The sequence below is a fragment of the Pocillopora damicornis genome, chromosome 8 (assembly GCF_964200805.1).
Source record: "Pocillopora damicornis chromosome 8, jaPocDami1.2, whole genome shotgun sequence".
NCBI lineage: Eukaryota > Metazoa > Cnidaria > Anthozoa > Scleractinia > Pocilloporidae > Pocillopora > Pocillopora damicornis.
Window position 1 is genome coordinate 3,884,747 of NC_142677.1, and position 15,877 is coordinate 3,900,623.

A 15,877-nucleotide genomic window follows, 5' to 3' on the forward strand; every position below is an offset into this window, starting at 1 on the left:
TTCTCATGTGCGTAGTTATTTCTTTCTTTCCTTACTAAACATCTGATTGGACAGCTATAAACAGAACTAAATTCCAAACTGTATCGTGCGTAAGAAGGAGATCTGGGTCGGTAACAGAGGCAATGGGCGCGAGGGTCTGCCCCAGTCTTACTCCGTCAGGAACTCTCGCCCCGATTTAAATTTTACTCCACGACCTTCTCGGATAAGAACGGTAATCCGTAGGCTGCGTCTCTTGCACCTTCTCTCTTCTGGTAAGCAGGGGACGCTGAGAGTGAGGAACGTATTTTACGGTAGGGTGGTCTGATGTTGTTTTCAAAAAGTCCCAAATTGGGGATGTACAGTACCTACAAAATTTCTTTTAAAAAAGTGTAAATTACTCAATGAAGTCCCCCGCAGATTGTTGCACAGCGCATTAGACCCTAATGATATGAAGAATGCGCTGTGTAAATGCAATTTATATGTTTAAACAAGTTGGCAAGCGGGTACTCCAGCGGTTCTGTAAACGTAAACTGAAGTATTTTTAAAGCAAGAGCTATAAATAACGTCAAGATCGTGACCAAGATGAAAATCACATGCTGCGGAACACATGGGTTGCACAGTTCAATGTCACGAAAAAGTGCGCAGCTAATCAGTGCCGGCTATTACGTAATTTCCTTCTTTACTTCAAATGGCTTTCCCTTTTGATGCAGTCAAGGATCTATCACGAGTAAGGATCGAAAGACAACTCAAGAGGGCAGTGGAGTGTAGAGGCCTGAATGGCCAATCCGCCCACCAACATTAACGCGACAGATTTTTTTTCACTTTGGTTTATATGCAAAACAAGATACCTTGTAACTATCCTGAGCCCTTTTGGTCATGTCCAAAAAATGTAATTAGCAATTGGCTATTGCGCATTCTTCATTTTACTTTCGAGTAAATTGGACATTTGTTTTTATTGATTGAAGACACCACCCTATAGCCGATAGTTTTATATTTCGTCATAACTTTGTTGGATAATGTTTTAAAAATTCTAGAAGCTGCAAGAGTAAGGCGCACAGTTTCACATGATAGGAGAGTTAGCCGATAAGAGTATCAGGTTTGGATCATATGATAAAACGCTTTTATCACCAGAATGCTTTTATGGTAAAACTAGACTTGAGCTTATCAGCAGCGGCTGTTTTGATCAAAGAAGGCAAACCGCGTCAGTTTGTTTAGTTCATTTATTTTCTGTCGGTAAATTTAAGGCGGAAAGGAGTGTTTGCTTTCGCGATTAATCAAAGAGAGTTCTCTTTGTCTTCAAATTTATTTGCATAAAACACAGGAAACGAAGCGAAGTAAACACCCTTGAAACTTTGGACTCGTGAGAAAATTTGGCCATGCATGAACGCGGTCACTCTTTTCAACTCAGGCTTATCGAAACGAGAAAAACTTGCCACAAAGTAAGACTAAAATGCACAATCCCAAGGTTCACTAACTTGATTTAAGAAAATGACTCAAAGATAGTTGGTTTACAGGTTAAAAATCAGTTTAGTTGCATGAAAACGAAGGCCGGTTTTTACTTTCTAGCGCAGTTGTAACCAGACTAGTAGTTAGCTACTAAGATTAGAACGATATGGTGTGGCTCTAACGAAAAGAGTTGAGTATTTCTATGACAAATTTCAACTCTTTCGCGCTGGTTATTTTAAAAAAAAGAGCGCCTAAAAGCAAAACAGGAACAAAAAATCTAGAAATGACATCAAAAGGGAAACAAAATTATACTAGAAATTTCTCTGGAGCGACTCCAAATCGACTGATAGTTCTATTAGTTGTGGTTTGGTAACCAAAACAGCAGAGTACCGTAATACGCATCAAAATAAATCATTCATTTGCAAAACCTTGAATATCACGGTTATGCATTTATTTTTGCGACAGAAACAAGTCGAAACGCCATTGATTCTAAAATAAAAATACAACTATACTAGAGTAGGATTCTAAAAGTATTGTTATTGAATGAAATTGAAAGTTACGTTAACACCTCAAAGCTATACAACAAGGTGCGAATGAGGAATATTAGATAAATTTCATAAATAGCCCAAAAAATGGAAGGAAAAAAAACGATTCAATAAATGAAAATCGACGATAAACCTACTGAAATAATTAAAAGTTGGAAATTATTAAATAAATGTACGGCTGGATACATAATGTTTACATCACTCATATAAATAGATATGTATCATCGAGGATTTAAATTCCAAACTACGAAATTTAAAATATCAAAATTCAATGAATTATGATCATGTCGGAAAATATAACAATATATATATATAGTTTCCTCAGATTATTGTACAATATACCATATGTCTTCGAGATCAACTATGTACAACGTTTTTCCCTTGGCAAAAAAGATCATTTTCCGAGCAAAATATCAAAGCTGATAAATTAGAACTTGTGGACGCTTCGTGCATAATTTATGCATTTCGAACAACATGTGTGGATGTCTAATGAACGTATTTTTCTAAGAAGCCAGGTAGAATGTGCTTTTTTAATTTTCCCTCTTTGCGAGGATTTTCAATTTTGTCCTCGGATTGATGTTTTTCGAGGTCGTTAGTTACCCTGCCTTCTCGATAGATCGAGCGACTACTGTAAGCTTTCGCCTCAGTAGTTGTGGCGTGTCGCCAAGATTCGGGCAAAGGCTGCCGATTACTACTTGAAATTGGCGGCCGTGTGAGAGAACAGCTCTTCAGATACCGTTGTTCTTCACGAGGGGCGATGGTGTACGATTCGCTTTCGCCAAAAGTAACCGTTTTTCGCCTTGTCGGGTCTTTACGAAGTTTATGTTGCCTTCGATACTGCGCTGGTGATTCATCGCCACAAAACCCCCTGCTCTGCTTTCCTTCTGTTCTTCTCGCGTTACCTGGTTTCACAACATACTCGTGTCGGCCGCCGTTGAATGAGTGACTTTTTGTCAGTATAGCGTGATTAGCGGGTTCCTCGACTCGCCGGGCGTAAATCAACTCTTCTTTATCAAATCTCTGGTCACGGTAAAAGCGCGGTGAACATTCAGCAGAAGCGTAATGATCAGTTTGCTCCGTATTGCTGTAATTACAGCTTACAGCAGGGTAATGTCTACTGGAGTATCTGGAATCGTTACCACTATCGTGGCTGTAACTAGAATCCTCAGACACACCAGAGTCTGTAGACGTGCTCGAAATAGAATACCTCCAGCCTGGTACATTTTTAAAGTTGTAACCTGCACCCTCGTCTAAGCCATAAGTGACTGAACATTTCTGCTTGAAACTTTCGGACAGTATCGCTTGCGAAAGTAGGGCTCGCACTTGATCGCTTTTCGCAACATCGACCGCTTTTTGCCCATTTCCGTTTCTTGCATTTACATCGGCGCAAGCTGAATTCACTAACAAGCTAACAATGTCCAAATGGCCTTGTTCTGAGGCGAGATGTAGCGCCGTGCGGCCTTCTGAATCCACAAAACTCAAATCCGCCCCTCGCTCTAAGAGAAAGTTTGCTAAAGCTAAATTTCCATCTCTACAAGCTTGCTGCAATGCGGTTAGTCCATATTTATTCGGCTGATTCACCCGTATTCCTTGCCCATATTTCAATATAAACTTTACTTTTGTCGTGTCGCCATCGAGCACCGCTTGATGAAATACTGCACTCATAATAAAGATCTTGAAAGTTCATCGGAGTCTCGAACCATTCATTCAAGCCGCGATTCTGTTGAGAGAGAGAGAGAGAGAGAGAGAGCATATATCGATCAGGCAACAGTTAATCTCACTTTTCTAAACTTGAATTATCGCATAATATACTTCAGTTTGTATTCCTTTCAGAGCAGAACAAAGGCGTATTAAAATCCTCGGAAAAGAAAATCAATTAACGGCGCAGTCTCAATTCTTGAGACAAAACGGTTTTCGGTGGCGCAAAGAAACGACACTTGTAGTACAACATTACGGGCTTACCTGTCGTCGACAATTGTAGACTGAAAATTCGCTAAGTCGCCGCAGATTATCCTACGAGTTTCGAGAGAGGCGTATAATGCATTGATGTACTCAACGAACAAAGCCCTTTTCCGCGAAAATAACTGAAGCAGATCGTAGCAAACCGCAAGAGTGATTTAATTTACATGTGTTAACCGAGTGATATGGAACGCTCGCGCGATGTTCCTTGAGAGTCCACGTAACTCGTTTTGTCATTGGTCCAAATTTACCCTCCGGCCGTGTTGGACCGCTTTTGTTTATGTAAAGGTGTATTGTTGACAGTGTTAAAAAAACCTGCGGGAGACGAATTTTCATAAACACTTCGCAACCTTATAAGAACAATTTGAAATTTTAATACTAATCTTGAGAATCGTGGTGAAAATTCTGTATGGAACAGTTTCGGGGGATGAACTCAAACAATATTCGATCCAAACACATCTCGACCGATCCTTTTTCGAAACTCTTACGTCATGCAGTGATTACATGATATCGTATTGCATTTTCTAATTCAAATGATGTTGTTCTAAGTTTGTTTTAATTTTGGATCAAGAGTGAAAGAGCCTTATTACTGAGAAACAAAAAGATTAGTTTCGTACCCAATCTCAGTAACAAGTTGTAAAAATCGAGATAAGATTCAGTTTATGAAATTAAGGTTTTTTTAACTTAAGCGTAAAATTTCTGTCATCTCCAAGAGGAAAAGGAGTTTAAGATCAAGGAAAAGCTCAAAGCGTGTTAAAAACGGACCATATTTAGGCTTCATTTGGGAATTATCAGAATTTTCAGTCAATCTGAATTTAAAAGTTTCCATGCATAAAAATGGCCCCAAACTAATTGCCTTGAAATTAGCAAATTGGCATCGTTAAATGAACTGAACGTTTGTACAAATATTGTCTCACCGTTTTCCACTCATTGCTTGAAACAATATAAATATTGCCGCTAACCGCAATCAGCTCCCATTACGAACTGTTCAAATATGTTTGAAGAATACATTTGCCATTAACCTAACATGTCAATATGACTTTTTACAAATTCGTGCTCAGCAAAGCGCATACGACATGAATTGACATGATGGTGGGACGCTGCATGCAGGATTCAGCAGGCGAAAGCTGCCGATGACATCTCAAGTACTTCCTTCAGGAAACCAGAAAGGAAATACTGTATGTTCCTTTTTGGATTATTTCGCTCTTCCAGGTCAAATTCAACGAAACTCTATGCTTACGGATGATTTTGATTGGTAGCAAATGAACACTGACTGCGACGAGTGGCTATCAGCTTTCGACACCCAGAAGAAACTAAAAAAAGTTTTCGTCTCGATCCATTGCGTGCAGACTTTCGAGGTTATTTTTTCCCTTTTATGACCTCAGACTAAACAAAGATCAAACGGGGAGGCCCTGTCTGAACAAGTTTTTTAGATAGGAAAACAGACAATAGAATAGCCCTTTCTCAATGGCGATACCCAGTGTGCAGTTCTAGATATAGAATTTAAGCCGACATTCTTGTTTTCTTTTGCTACCAGTCTTTAATGTTAGATCAACAAAATCTCTGTACCTTCAATTGCCCTTCGGAAAAGGGTTACCAAAAGATATTCAAAATGCAGATTGAATTTCTGTAGAGCAAATTAGTCCGACGTAGTCTTCCCGCTGGGTTTTTTATTAGTTTTCTTTGTCTCGTTTAAAGAGCAGCAATCTTGCTTTCACCCGTTGTACAATTTGGCAGGTTTTTTGTTTGAAACAAAGTTCGGCGTATCATTAAAAGACAAATGTCCAGTCTAACAACGCACGAGTAATGATTGTGCTAGCGCCGAACAACTGCCTAAAGCGCGTATGAAACGCCTTGCAAGCAAATTATTCTAGAATTCGAAGAAAAAGGAAATCACCCATTTACATCGAACAAGCAAGTTTCCAGAAGAAATGAACAATCTCTTTCTCTCACTCGGGCACGTGCCTGACTTGAAAAAAAAAGAATCCATTCTGTAGAGCAAATGGGTATACTTGAGCCAGACGTGAAAAGGCAAAGCAAAAGCACAACTGAAATTACTTTTTTTCTTTTATAGAGGGTGTTCTTTTTTTCAGTCACTTCGCGTGACTCCCATAGTTTATCGATGTATCATGCCCGAGGCACAATGTTAGGAGGGCGTCAGCGTTAACAGTATGTTTTGGTCGTTTTGGCACTCTCTCGAATGTCGTTTAGGCGAGGGACTTTCCTATCGGCGCGGACCAAGCTAAACAAACAAAATAATTGACGTAGAGGTAAAATATATATCGATTTGGGAAATACAACATAGGTGAATTTCAGTTGTCATTCTGTAAACTTCACTCATGATCTGCAAAACTGATTAATACTCCGATAAGGGGAGGTGAAATGAAATATTTTCTACGATCAATCACCGTCGGGCATCTGAAAGCGCTTCTGTTTATATTATCGTAGAGACTGCGGCGTACATTTTCATGCGTTTGGTTGGCAGAACGTAGCGACCGAAGCTCATTTTATATTCTTTGCGAACTTTAGTTTTATCAACTCAGATGACAAAAGGGCTGACGAAGGGCCGACTTTCGAAACTTCAGCCCGAAACTCTTAACGGAAGCCGATCTGCATTATCAACTCAGTTGATAAACTAGATTATCTTTTAATACCCCAACGACGCAGCGCCACAGTTTCTTCAGAAACTCACCCCCTCTGTTCTTTAAATAACCTATCGAGACATGTGGTATGCCAAACTTTTTCCTAACTTGTAAGTATAGTACACGCACAGGCCAGTTCAATCGCCTAACGAGACCAGTTGTATAGAAATAAGCGCAAAGATATGATATAAATGATTTATTTTTTTGCATACTCACCTAGTCCTCGGGTGTTTCTGCACCGAGTTTTTCACTGAGTTTTTAGGCGTTTTTACTTTGCGAACTCTGAGTCTCTCTAGAACATGTCAGGCACGCTCCCGCATTGGCTTCGGTGAAAAACATGCGAAGAAAGAGTTGCTGGCGGGCACATATTGCGTGCTGCCAGTTTAATATCAGTGTCAACACATTCGTCGTAAATTGATGAAAATGATTGATGACCTCGAACGGGGCGGAACAGATCAGACAGTTTTATTAATACTGCAATATAACTGGCACGCGAGACGCATTATCGCTTTTGTTGACTTAAATGCAACGATATTACCACTTAAACGATGTAACAAGAAACAAAAACAGGAAAAAAAAAAGAATGAAAATGACGGGGAAAAAGCATAGGTTTCTCATCCACCCATCGGTGCACAAAAACAACATAGACGGCCGTCTTTCTTTTGTCTTATTTGAATTGTAAATCTATTATTGGGACTCAGAACATCTAAGGGCCTGAGAGCGCGTCATTAATATGACGAATGGAAGTGTTACCTTGGGTAAACTCGTCAAGTGCATTTTTCAAATTCTTAGTGGCAGATGTCATTGGCTGTTTTAGATCACGCGCGTAACCTTGAATGGCATCCAATGTATAACAGACACGCTATAAATGTAATTAATCATGTCCTTTATGAGACGCATCACGTACGTCACAAGATCTTTCGTAATTTTTTCATAGCGGAATCATACAGAGGCGCAAAATGTAAGCTCAGTGAGAAAGAAAAGAGCAAAAGGAGCAATAATTATGAAAATTAAGACGAAACAAAAAAAGCTAAGGATGAAACAGATTGAAAACAACGACTTTATAACGTTTGATTAAAATTTTCCTGGTGGACAATCTGTGACGAGGAATATGATAGGAGATGAAAAAACACGAGCAACCTCTGACCTCACTGACTGCACACACTAATCTGTACATGTAGTAGCAGTGGGCGGGACGAAACATCCAATATACTTCAAAACCTTTCTAAAACATCAGTGTTTTGTCTAATTGACTTCAATTTTCAATTACACCACGGATTATGTACTCAACAGCTTCTTGCAGCTTCACACCTCACGCGAACTCAACGCGGCCACGAAGACACTTCTGTTCGACCTCGTGAGAAGAGAATTAAAATTTTCCTCTAAAGGGAAGCGTTTAACCCTTAAACTTCACGTTCTAAAAGCTAATTTTTTTCAAATGAAAGGCTAAAAGATGAAATCTACGCTCGAGTCTAATGGCCCACAGGGCGCCAACGTTTATTCTGGTCTGCTAAGTGTGTGAAGTGACTTTAAACATCATTACTCCCCCCCCCCCTCCGAGAGGAGTTGTCAGTCCACCGCAGACTCCCCACCCTCAGCATTTCGTCTGGATGGCTTGATGGTTTACCAGAGGGGTACAGTGAGAGTAAAATATCTTCCCCGAGAATATTACACTATGAACCTATGTTTCGAACCTGTACCCTTATGTCTGGGAGTTTATCTCGCTAACCGCTAGGCCACCGCGTCTCTCAGTTTTCTTATCTGATGACTACAAATTTTTCAGTTCACTGGCCCTGAGAATTTTTGTGACACTGATAGCAGCACTACCCTCCAGTTGATATCTTTCCCACTTCTCTTAGCCTCTCCGTTTGACAGTGTATCAAACCTATGGGGAGATTTTAAAAATAACCAGTACAAGGAGTCAAGAAATGAAGGGAAAAGAAACTTTGAAAATGTTGCAGCGACTTGGCCACCGTTTTTCAACATTTCTGAGGGCAAGTTTTTGAGCTCAGTAAAGAAAATGAGAAAGATGTTCTACGTTTTGTCAGCTGTGTGAAGCAAAGAAAAAATTCTGAGTCCCCGAACCTTAGACCTTCGGATTCCGCGCTCCGATGCCTTTCCACTGAGCCACAGAGATCGCTGAAGGCTTTCAAGTTGCTCCAGTATCCAATTTACAAAATCTGTTTTTAGGATTGGAGCAGGCTTGCCCTACGAAACTAATTGTCATTAGGGTGGAGTGGGAGTTCTTTAGCTATCGATAGAAGCTCGAGAGTCTATTAAGCCTTAAAATTGAAAAGGAGAAAGAATGTCGTTTGGCTCGTGTTTTATTGCATCATCATTTCCTAAGCTTCAAGGTGGTCGTTACTTTTTGGGCTCCTTTTAATAATATCTTAATTGGGGACTAAATGAAGAATTTAAAGAATTCGCCACGAAAAACACAGTTTACACGGACATAACAATAATCACGCGATTGTATCAGGCAACACCAGCCGATGGAGACGCAGCACGTTCTGGGGTGGGCGCTTTAATTTGTAATCTTATAGCGGAGTTTGAAAAAGGGTTATCATTTAAAATAAAAGCTAGCAATAATCACAATGGTGTACAGAGTGCCCTGCGCCAAGCTGACTGAAATCAAAGAGAGAAAGATGAGAGGTAGAGGCGCACGAGTCTTACCAAGTTTCCCGCAACTCTGTAGAGGTTTTCTTACACGGCAAGAAGTATTAACGACATGCGAAAACTAAAGCTCTCGATCGCTAGGGCTTCCCGTATGCTCACTTAAATGACAGGACAAGCGAGTAGCTATCGTGATCATTCCCCGTCACGTACACACCACCTCAGTAACCTGTTCCAATCTCACGGTTGGTTTGGCACAAGCGCAAACAAAGCCACTCACCCCCATCTGCACGTTTGCATCACGTGAACAGATATTAGAAATGCGGCGGGGTTGGATTTTGTAACTTGATGAAAGCAAATGGAATTAAAACGGTCTGTATTTTGTAAGATATTTCGATCTAAATTCAAATTTTTTTTATCTTGCAGCCTTTTGCTGATGAAATTATTGATCTTCTGGTCGGCATCTTGCGCGACGAAACCCTTTCCAGCGAAAAAGGAAGTGCTTTATAATATTGTCAAAGCGGACGACAAATATATTAAATCAGTCAGAACTCGTGTTTGTTGTTTTACCGATAAGGAGCTACTCTATAAGAGCGAGCGGAAGGCGAAACGGCTAAGGCTCTGTAATCCCTCTCGATCAATTGTAGTTAAAGGAGGATTGTAGACCTTTTTTCAGTCATTACCCCAACGTCTATCTTCCACTCTACGTTGTTTTTTTTCACCTCAATAGCGACTTCTATATTAAGGCACGCACTTGATATTGCCGCTGGAAAATACTACGTGGCCAGTGTGCCAATTTGAACAGTATCACAGATTAGAGACTACTGAATAGGCCCGCGCTGAGTTTAAGTCTGAAGAACGCTCAGAATTGTTAACCTTTTCTCAATCGTTTGCTTACACTTTTGGCTGCCGTCGATTCTTCTTGAATAACCAAATACAACAGCAATTGCGAATTTTTTAGCAAATCTGAATGATTTTATTAAATATACCAGCATACGGTTTTCGTAAACGTTCTAGATATAAAAATCTTCCAAAGGAATAGATATATCTTTGTATCACCGACTTTTCAAGCATCGTGCACCTATGCGTCGCATTCACGTTCTGCTAAACAGCCTTAAAATCAAAGTTGTTTGACAACAAATTTAAATATGAACTTTTTTTTCAGTTTCGAAGGTAAAGCCAACTGAAGATTAATTTTTGTAAAAAATCGTTCAATTTGTAATCTCCAGTCATAACTGTTTTATGCGCATGCGTTCTCTCCAATATTAGGTAACACTAACGACCGACAAATGAGTGTCTATGCTTGTAATGCGAGGGAAATTTTACGTGCGCAAAGGAATGGTAACGACAAGATTTACATAGCAAGACTATTACAGCAAAATGGCGGTATTTTTAAAATTCCCATTGTTTTGTTTGTTTCCATTTGTGAGCCAGGGGATGAGCTCAAACGAAAACAGATAAGGTTGCCGTTCTCAGAGAAGTTTCTGTCGAAGCTCCTCTGTCACGTATCTCACTCAACAAAAAACTATTGTGGTAACAGGTATTAATTTAGCGACTGATGTAGATCATCCGTATCAGGGGTACAAAGTTTGTATCACCTTTTATCGCTTCAGCGCTTCTTGTCATTGCTCCCTGAGTAGGCAGGCCCCCTGGAGAAAAGTTAAATTGGTCGTCTTGGCGGAAAAACTCGCGTCAGCCTTGTTTGCAGAAGAGGCATAACGGTAACCCTAGACGCTCTATTGGTCCTTAAATTGCTCTAGTGGCGGAGCATGCGCACCCATTTTACTGCTGTGTCCGCTATGTAAACACAGTGGTCAAACTTCTGCGCATATGCAAACGTTGAAATGTCTAGGTAACGTGCTTTCAGGCTGTTAGAACCAATTTTATAAACCTCAGAAGAGAATGGTAAATCAGCAGGATACCTGTAGTTAAATAAGATTTGTGCTCGAAAATTCTCGAGTTTTTTTTCCTATTTTTGTTCCCTTTTGCAGATTTATACCAAAATTTCAAGTTTCTTTTTCTTATTTTACGAGTTAACGTTTGTTTCTTATTTTTTTAATGGAAGTTTTGCGCGGGAAATTCGCGCACGGTAGGCCAGAATTCATGCCCAACGTTTGACCGCTGTGTCGGTGACGCACAGGTTAATTCCTTAAAATCAGCATTCCAGCTTCTTTGTGGCTCCATACGAATAGTGGATGACAATGTTACTATTACTGGCCTCTTCCGGGCTAGGCAACAGCTCAAATTTACCTGACGCTTTCTTAACAGTGCCAACTCCTTTGGAATCATTTGTTGCATCAAGTGAACTCCTCGTGGTTTTCCCGTCATACAACAGGAACTGAGGCAAGCAGAGTTCAGAGTACGACCTCTGGCGCAGCCCCTCAATGCTCTGCTGTTTCTTGTCCTTAATGTTCGGCAACCTGGTGACTGGCTTACATGTTGTGCTAAATACATCTCGACTGGCGGTTTTCCCGAACGGAGAAAGATCTTGGACATTTGATGGTTTTCTAAAACTAGCCTTGATGTGTTCTGTTGGAAAAGTTTGTCTGTAATTTCCACTCAGGTGGGCAGTATTCGGTGGAACTTTCAAATGCGATTGCAAGTCAGCGTTATTTTCTGTCACCTGAGCAATCAGTGCTGCAGCTTCCTCGCAAAACTTCGCAGTTTGTTTTTCCAATCGCCAAAGTGCTCTATCGGATCCAAATTCTTGGAAATTCTTTCTCTTGGTATTCCGAGCTGGAGACTCGCTAAACCGAATGTTTGATGCAACTGAAAAAGTAGTTGGACTTAATCGTAAAGTTTTCCCGTTATAATCACCACCGAGCGTTACTTTATTTGTTGCGTAACTCTCACGAACTGTCACTCGCGATTTAACGGCACAGCCATTCAGCCGAGTCAAGTTTCTACCAATCTTTGCCTTCCTGTTTGTGGTTTTCCGGTTTAACACACGTTTGGCCGTCGCAGTACTTCGGTTCTTGTCTAGATTTAATTCCGTCTCGGCGTTTTCTTCAAAACTTTGAGGAGTTTTCACCGTGGACGAGTCCCCCATTTCAATCTTAGAAGAAGTTTCTGTTGCGATGGTAACCTTCTGCGCACAAAGGTCCAACTCACCCTTAACATCAACATCTTTTCTACGAGCCATGGTTTCATGATCTGTTTTCTTTGTGGTAGCTTTCAAGCACTCAGTCTTTTCTTTGCCTTCTTTTTGCGATTTTTCCTTTTTCTTTTTTTCACTCTTGCATTTAGGAATAAATTTGACTTCGACCAAGCTGTTGAAACGCACTCGTTTAATATTTTTAGCTGCGGGCTTCTCGATGCTGACTGTGACTAAAACTGTCTGTAATGATGACTGGCTTCCGTCTATCATTTTGACTTCTGAATGACAGGAGTCGATTTCTTCTCTTTCAAGTTCTGACATCTCTTGTCAATGACCAGATTTAATTTTTGAAGAGCTGTCTAAAAGAGCAATCCGTTCTTCACTCCTCTAGCCTGCTATAAATTACTAATTAACGACCCCTTTTCCTTTGTAGTTTGCGTAGCTGCAGTAAGAGAATTCTTCAAAAGATAGAGTTTGGCCGTTTGACAGTGGTACGCAGACAAAAGTTAACAGGTGACGAATTGTTGGTACATGGTAACGCTACTACTTACACTGAAGCCAACTTCTTTATGTGTGAGGCTCAGTTAAATCTGTGATTACTGGTTCCGTCTAACTTCGATAACACCCCTGGAAATAGTTGAATAGCGGACGTGATTGCTTTAACAGTAATAGATCGGCTAGAATTTTTGATCAGCGTCGACGTAAACTCCCACAAACTGTGCAACCATCCAGTAATCTGCCTGAGTTGTGAGGTTGGTCAGATATCTAAATACTGGCTCCAGGCTAGGTCGTCTGTTATTTCTTCATTGGGGGGAACGTTTTAGTATGGTAAACCCTCTCTAAGTTACGTGATTGTTGCCAAAGTTTCACGCTCGTACAATTGATATTAATTTACTGTTAACGAGTTTCTTGCGTAACTCCTTACCTCTCCAAGACACTCTTTAAATGAGGTGAAAGATACAACACTTGTCATTGCATAATCTTCTCACGTACTGTTCTGTAAGATAACGCTGAAGTCAATACCGCCGTTTATTTTCCGTTCAGTACTGCTCCCAAGAGGCAAATTAAAATTTGTAGACACGACAGAGTTTATACACACGCTAGCTTAGTCAAAAAATAATGTTTCTTTCCATAGACACTTTCCGATATACAAGTTTGTTTTTGCAGTACAGCAGTTACATGTACATAATTATTCAACAGCAAACCTATGGATCGTCTCCGATCAAAACTGACCAATGTAGGAGTGCGGCTTGAATCAAGCTTCTTCTCATTGATGGAGATTTGTTGCTCTTCCTATCAGTATCGCATGTTGATGTAAAATTTCTCCATAGTTACGAACTCTTCAGCTGTTTTGACGCATTATTTAAAATTTCCACGCCAGGCTAGAGAGGCCACCATTTGAAATTTCAAGAGCTAAACAAGAAACTTTAACCAGACACACGTTTGGGTGTCTTTGCAATTATCAGATGACTGACCTGAACGCAATTAATCAAAGCTTCTTTCGAAAAAAACAAAGCTTAGCGTTTAGTGCCCAAGCAATTATCACATTAGGAGACAATGGAAAATTTGGGACGCCCGAGAACGAGGCAAAAGACAAGAACTTGTACTAAACGTTTGAACCGCTCGCCATACTGTATGTCTCTGCAATGTGTAGGTACGCCAGGTTGCTACGTCTTGTAATCTTCAACAGAAAGAAATCTATTCAATATTCAGAGTTTGATTCGCTAACACCCTTTTATTTAACAAACTAAGAACCTCATCCTTAATTAGTTCAGATTAAACACACTTAGCTCGGAACGCCTTCTCGCTTATCAAAAGAAACCGACAGTTTTCCTCCGCTAACTTCATCCCTAATCCCGCAAAACTGATTGAACCTCGAATACAACTTAGTTCATGAGCGAGTTCTCCGTATTCTTTTAAGAATCTGACTGCGAAATGCGAAGATCATGTCGACTCCTTGGTGTTAACCTTTCAACTCCCCAGAGTGACCAAGAAAGAATTTCTGCTATCAATATCAATACAACACCAAGCTGGTGATGAGAATAACTTGAAAGAATTATTTCAATCAGGGGATTATTAGTTGATCCGATACCAAATTCTCCGAACTAAGATCATAAGAATTGTATAGCAGACAGTAAGGAGATTTACTAATGTGATCTTATTAAACACCTTCCTTTTTTGAAAGTCATGGTTTGTTCGGTTTTCAATAAACGTAAGGCCTGCCAAACGTTCAACAAAGTCTGTTAAGCAGAAAAGCCTAATTTAAGTCCATCATTTGTATGAACGCATGGAATCAGGGGTTCGTAATTAATAAAATTTGACGTCATGTAGATCCGTTTTCAGCCGCTTATTCGACACTAATCCGCTAATATCGATCACGGTCAAATTTCATGCGCGCTCCTTTTGTGCGACACTCACGAATTATGAGTGTCATGCGTGCGAGAGAAACCCTGTCAAACTTTTCATTGTAGCTGGCTTTAAGGCTGAGCGAGTAATAAAGCAATTGTATCTATCTTATTCAATACATTCTGCTAGCATTTGAATTGTCTAAAACTTACAGACTGGCGATTATTTATCGCGAGAACGGGAGGGGGCAGGGGATAAATTAACTCGATTCCCCCCGCCATCCCACAAAGGCTCTTAGCGGCGACTGATCCCCTCCATTTTTCCTGATAACCAGGTGATCCCCTAAAACTAAAAACCTCCCCCCTCCTCCTACACCTACACACAGGCAATAAATAATGACTGTCTCTTAGTCGGATGTTTTCTGCTGATACAAAGGGGTGAAAAATTATTATCAGTAATTTTTCGACCACTCCGTTACTTAGTCACCAGTTCTTTTCCGCAAAGCGGTTTTACTTACAGACTCATACACAAACGATGCCGCACTACTTCTGAAAGGAGACTGGCGGCTAGGCATGAGGCAGCTTCAGCTGAACATATATCCCTCGAGATAACTGTTGCTGTCTGTCACATTTTAGTTGCAATTATTTTTTTAGGACAGACATAAGAAAAGTGGTCTTAAGGAAAGAGTGTGGTGTCAGTTTGCACAGTGCGGTGAAAATCGTTTGGCGTAACCTAATTTAGCTGAGCAAGCATTTTATAAGATCTGCAACAATGTTTTCCTTACCTCACCTTTAAATTGCATATATCTTTCTTGAATTTTTTCGCTTTTCTACTTTCATCAGTCTTCCCTGACAATTTACCGCTACCAGGAGCCTATTACCCGGAGCTTCCATCTGTCATACTTACCCTCTGAGTCAAACCTGTCCCGTAACTATTTATTTTTAGAAGCACCTCCCACGGGGTTTTTTACTGGTGTTTCTATAATAGCCAATCACAAGAAAGCTGTGGTCCTCTATCGTTTACGTCACATGCTGGCCGCACGAAAGTATTTCAATAATGGCGAAAAGCACGGAAAGTTTAACAAACTCAGTTCAGTTCTCAGTTCTAGTCTCAGTTCTAAAAGTAAAAAGATACGGGACAGGGTTGACTCAAGGGTACAATTGGTCTGGAGGCTCTGGGTAATGGGTCCCCGACCGCTACCCATTATATAGGGTCTCGATGAGATTAACCGATAGTCGTAAAATGGCTAA

General features: G+C 40.3%; 2 protein-coding genes across 6 annotated transcripts; both read right to left on the minus strand.

Annotated features, from left to right (window-relative positions):
* Positions 1-1,836: 1,836 nt before the first annotated feature.
* On the minus strand, positions 1,837-7,044 carry LOC113669641 (uncharacterized). 4 transcript variants are annotated; one of them, XM_027185710.2, is made up of 2 exons: positions 6,788-7,044; positions 1,837-3,690 (listed from the first exon to the last, which is right to left on the minus strand). In XM_027185710.2, exon 2 carries the CDS (start codon positions 3,633-3,635, stop codon positions 2,457-2,459), a length of 1,179 nt encoding a protein of 392 aa, XP_027041511.2. In that variant the 5' UTR covers positions 3,636-3,690; positions 6,788-7,044; the 3' UTR covers positions 1,837-2,456. The 4 variants fall into 4 exon arrangements, with proteins under 4 accessions (XP_027041511.2, XP_027041513.2, XP_027041510.2 ...); XM_027185712.2 differs by lacking the exon at positions 6,788-7,044 and adding an exon at positions 4,847-5,304; XM_027185709.2 differs by lacking the exon at positions 6,788-7,044 and adding an exon at positions 3,933-4,391.
* A 3,093-nt stretch (positions 7,045-10,137) lies between these two features.
* Positions 10,138-15,547, minus strand: LOC113669642 (uncharacterized). 2 transcript variants are annotated; one of them, XM_089214230.1, is made up of 2 exons: positions 15,417-15,547; positions 10,138-13,962 (listed from the first exon to the last, which is right to left on the minus strand). In XM_089214230.1, exon 2 carries the CDS (start codon positions 12,600-12,602, stop codon positions 11,340-11,342), a length of 1,263 nt encoding a protein of 420 aa, XP_089070356.1. In that variant the 5' UTR covers positions 12,603-13,962; positions 15,417-15,547; the 3' UTR covers positions 10,138-11,339. The 2 variants fall into 2 exon arrangements, with proteins under 2 accessions (XP_089070356.1, XP_089070357.1); XM_089214231.1 differs by having other exon boundaries at positions 15,412-15,541.
* Positions 15,548-15,877: the final 330 nt, after the last annotated feature.

Excerpts from the sequence above, each read along its gene's own strand:
- LOC113669641 (XM_027185710.2), bottom strand. The coding sequence starts at position 3,635 with ATGAGTGCAGTATTTCATCAAGCGGTGCTCGATGGCGACACGACAAAA.
- LOC113669642 (XM_089214230.1), bottom strand. The coding sequence starts at position 12,602 with ATGTCAGAACTTGAAAGAGAAGAAATCGACTCCTGTCATTCAGAAGTC.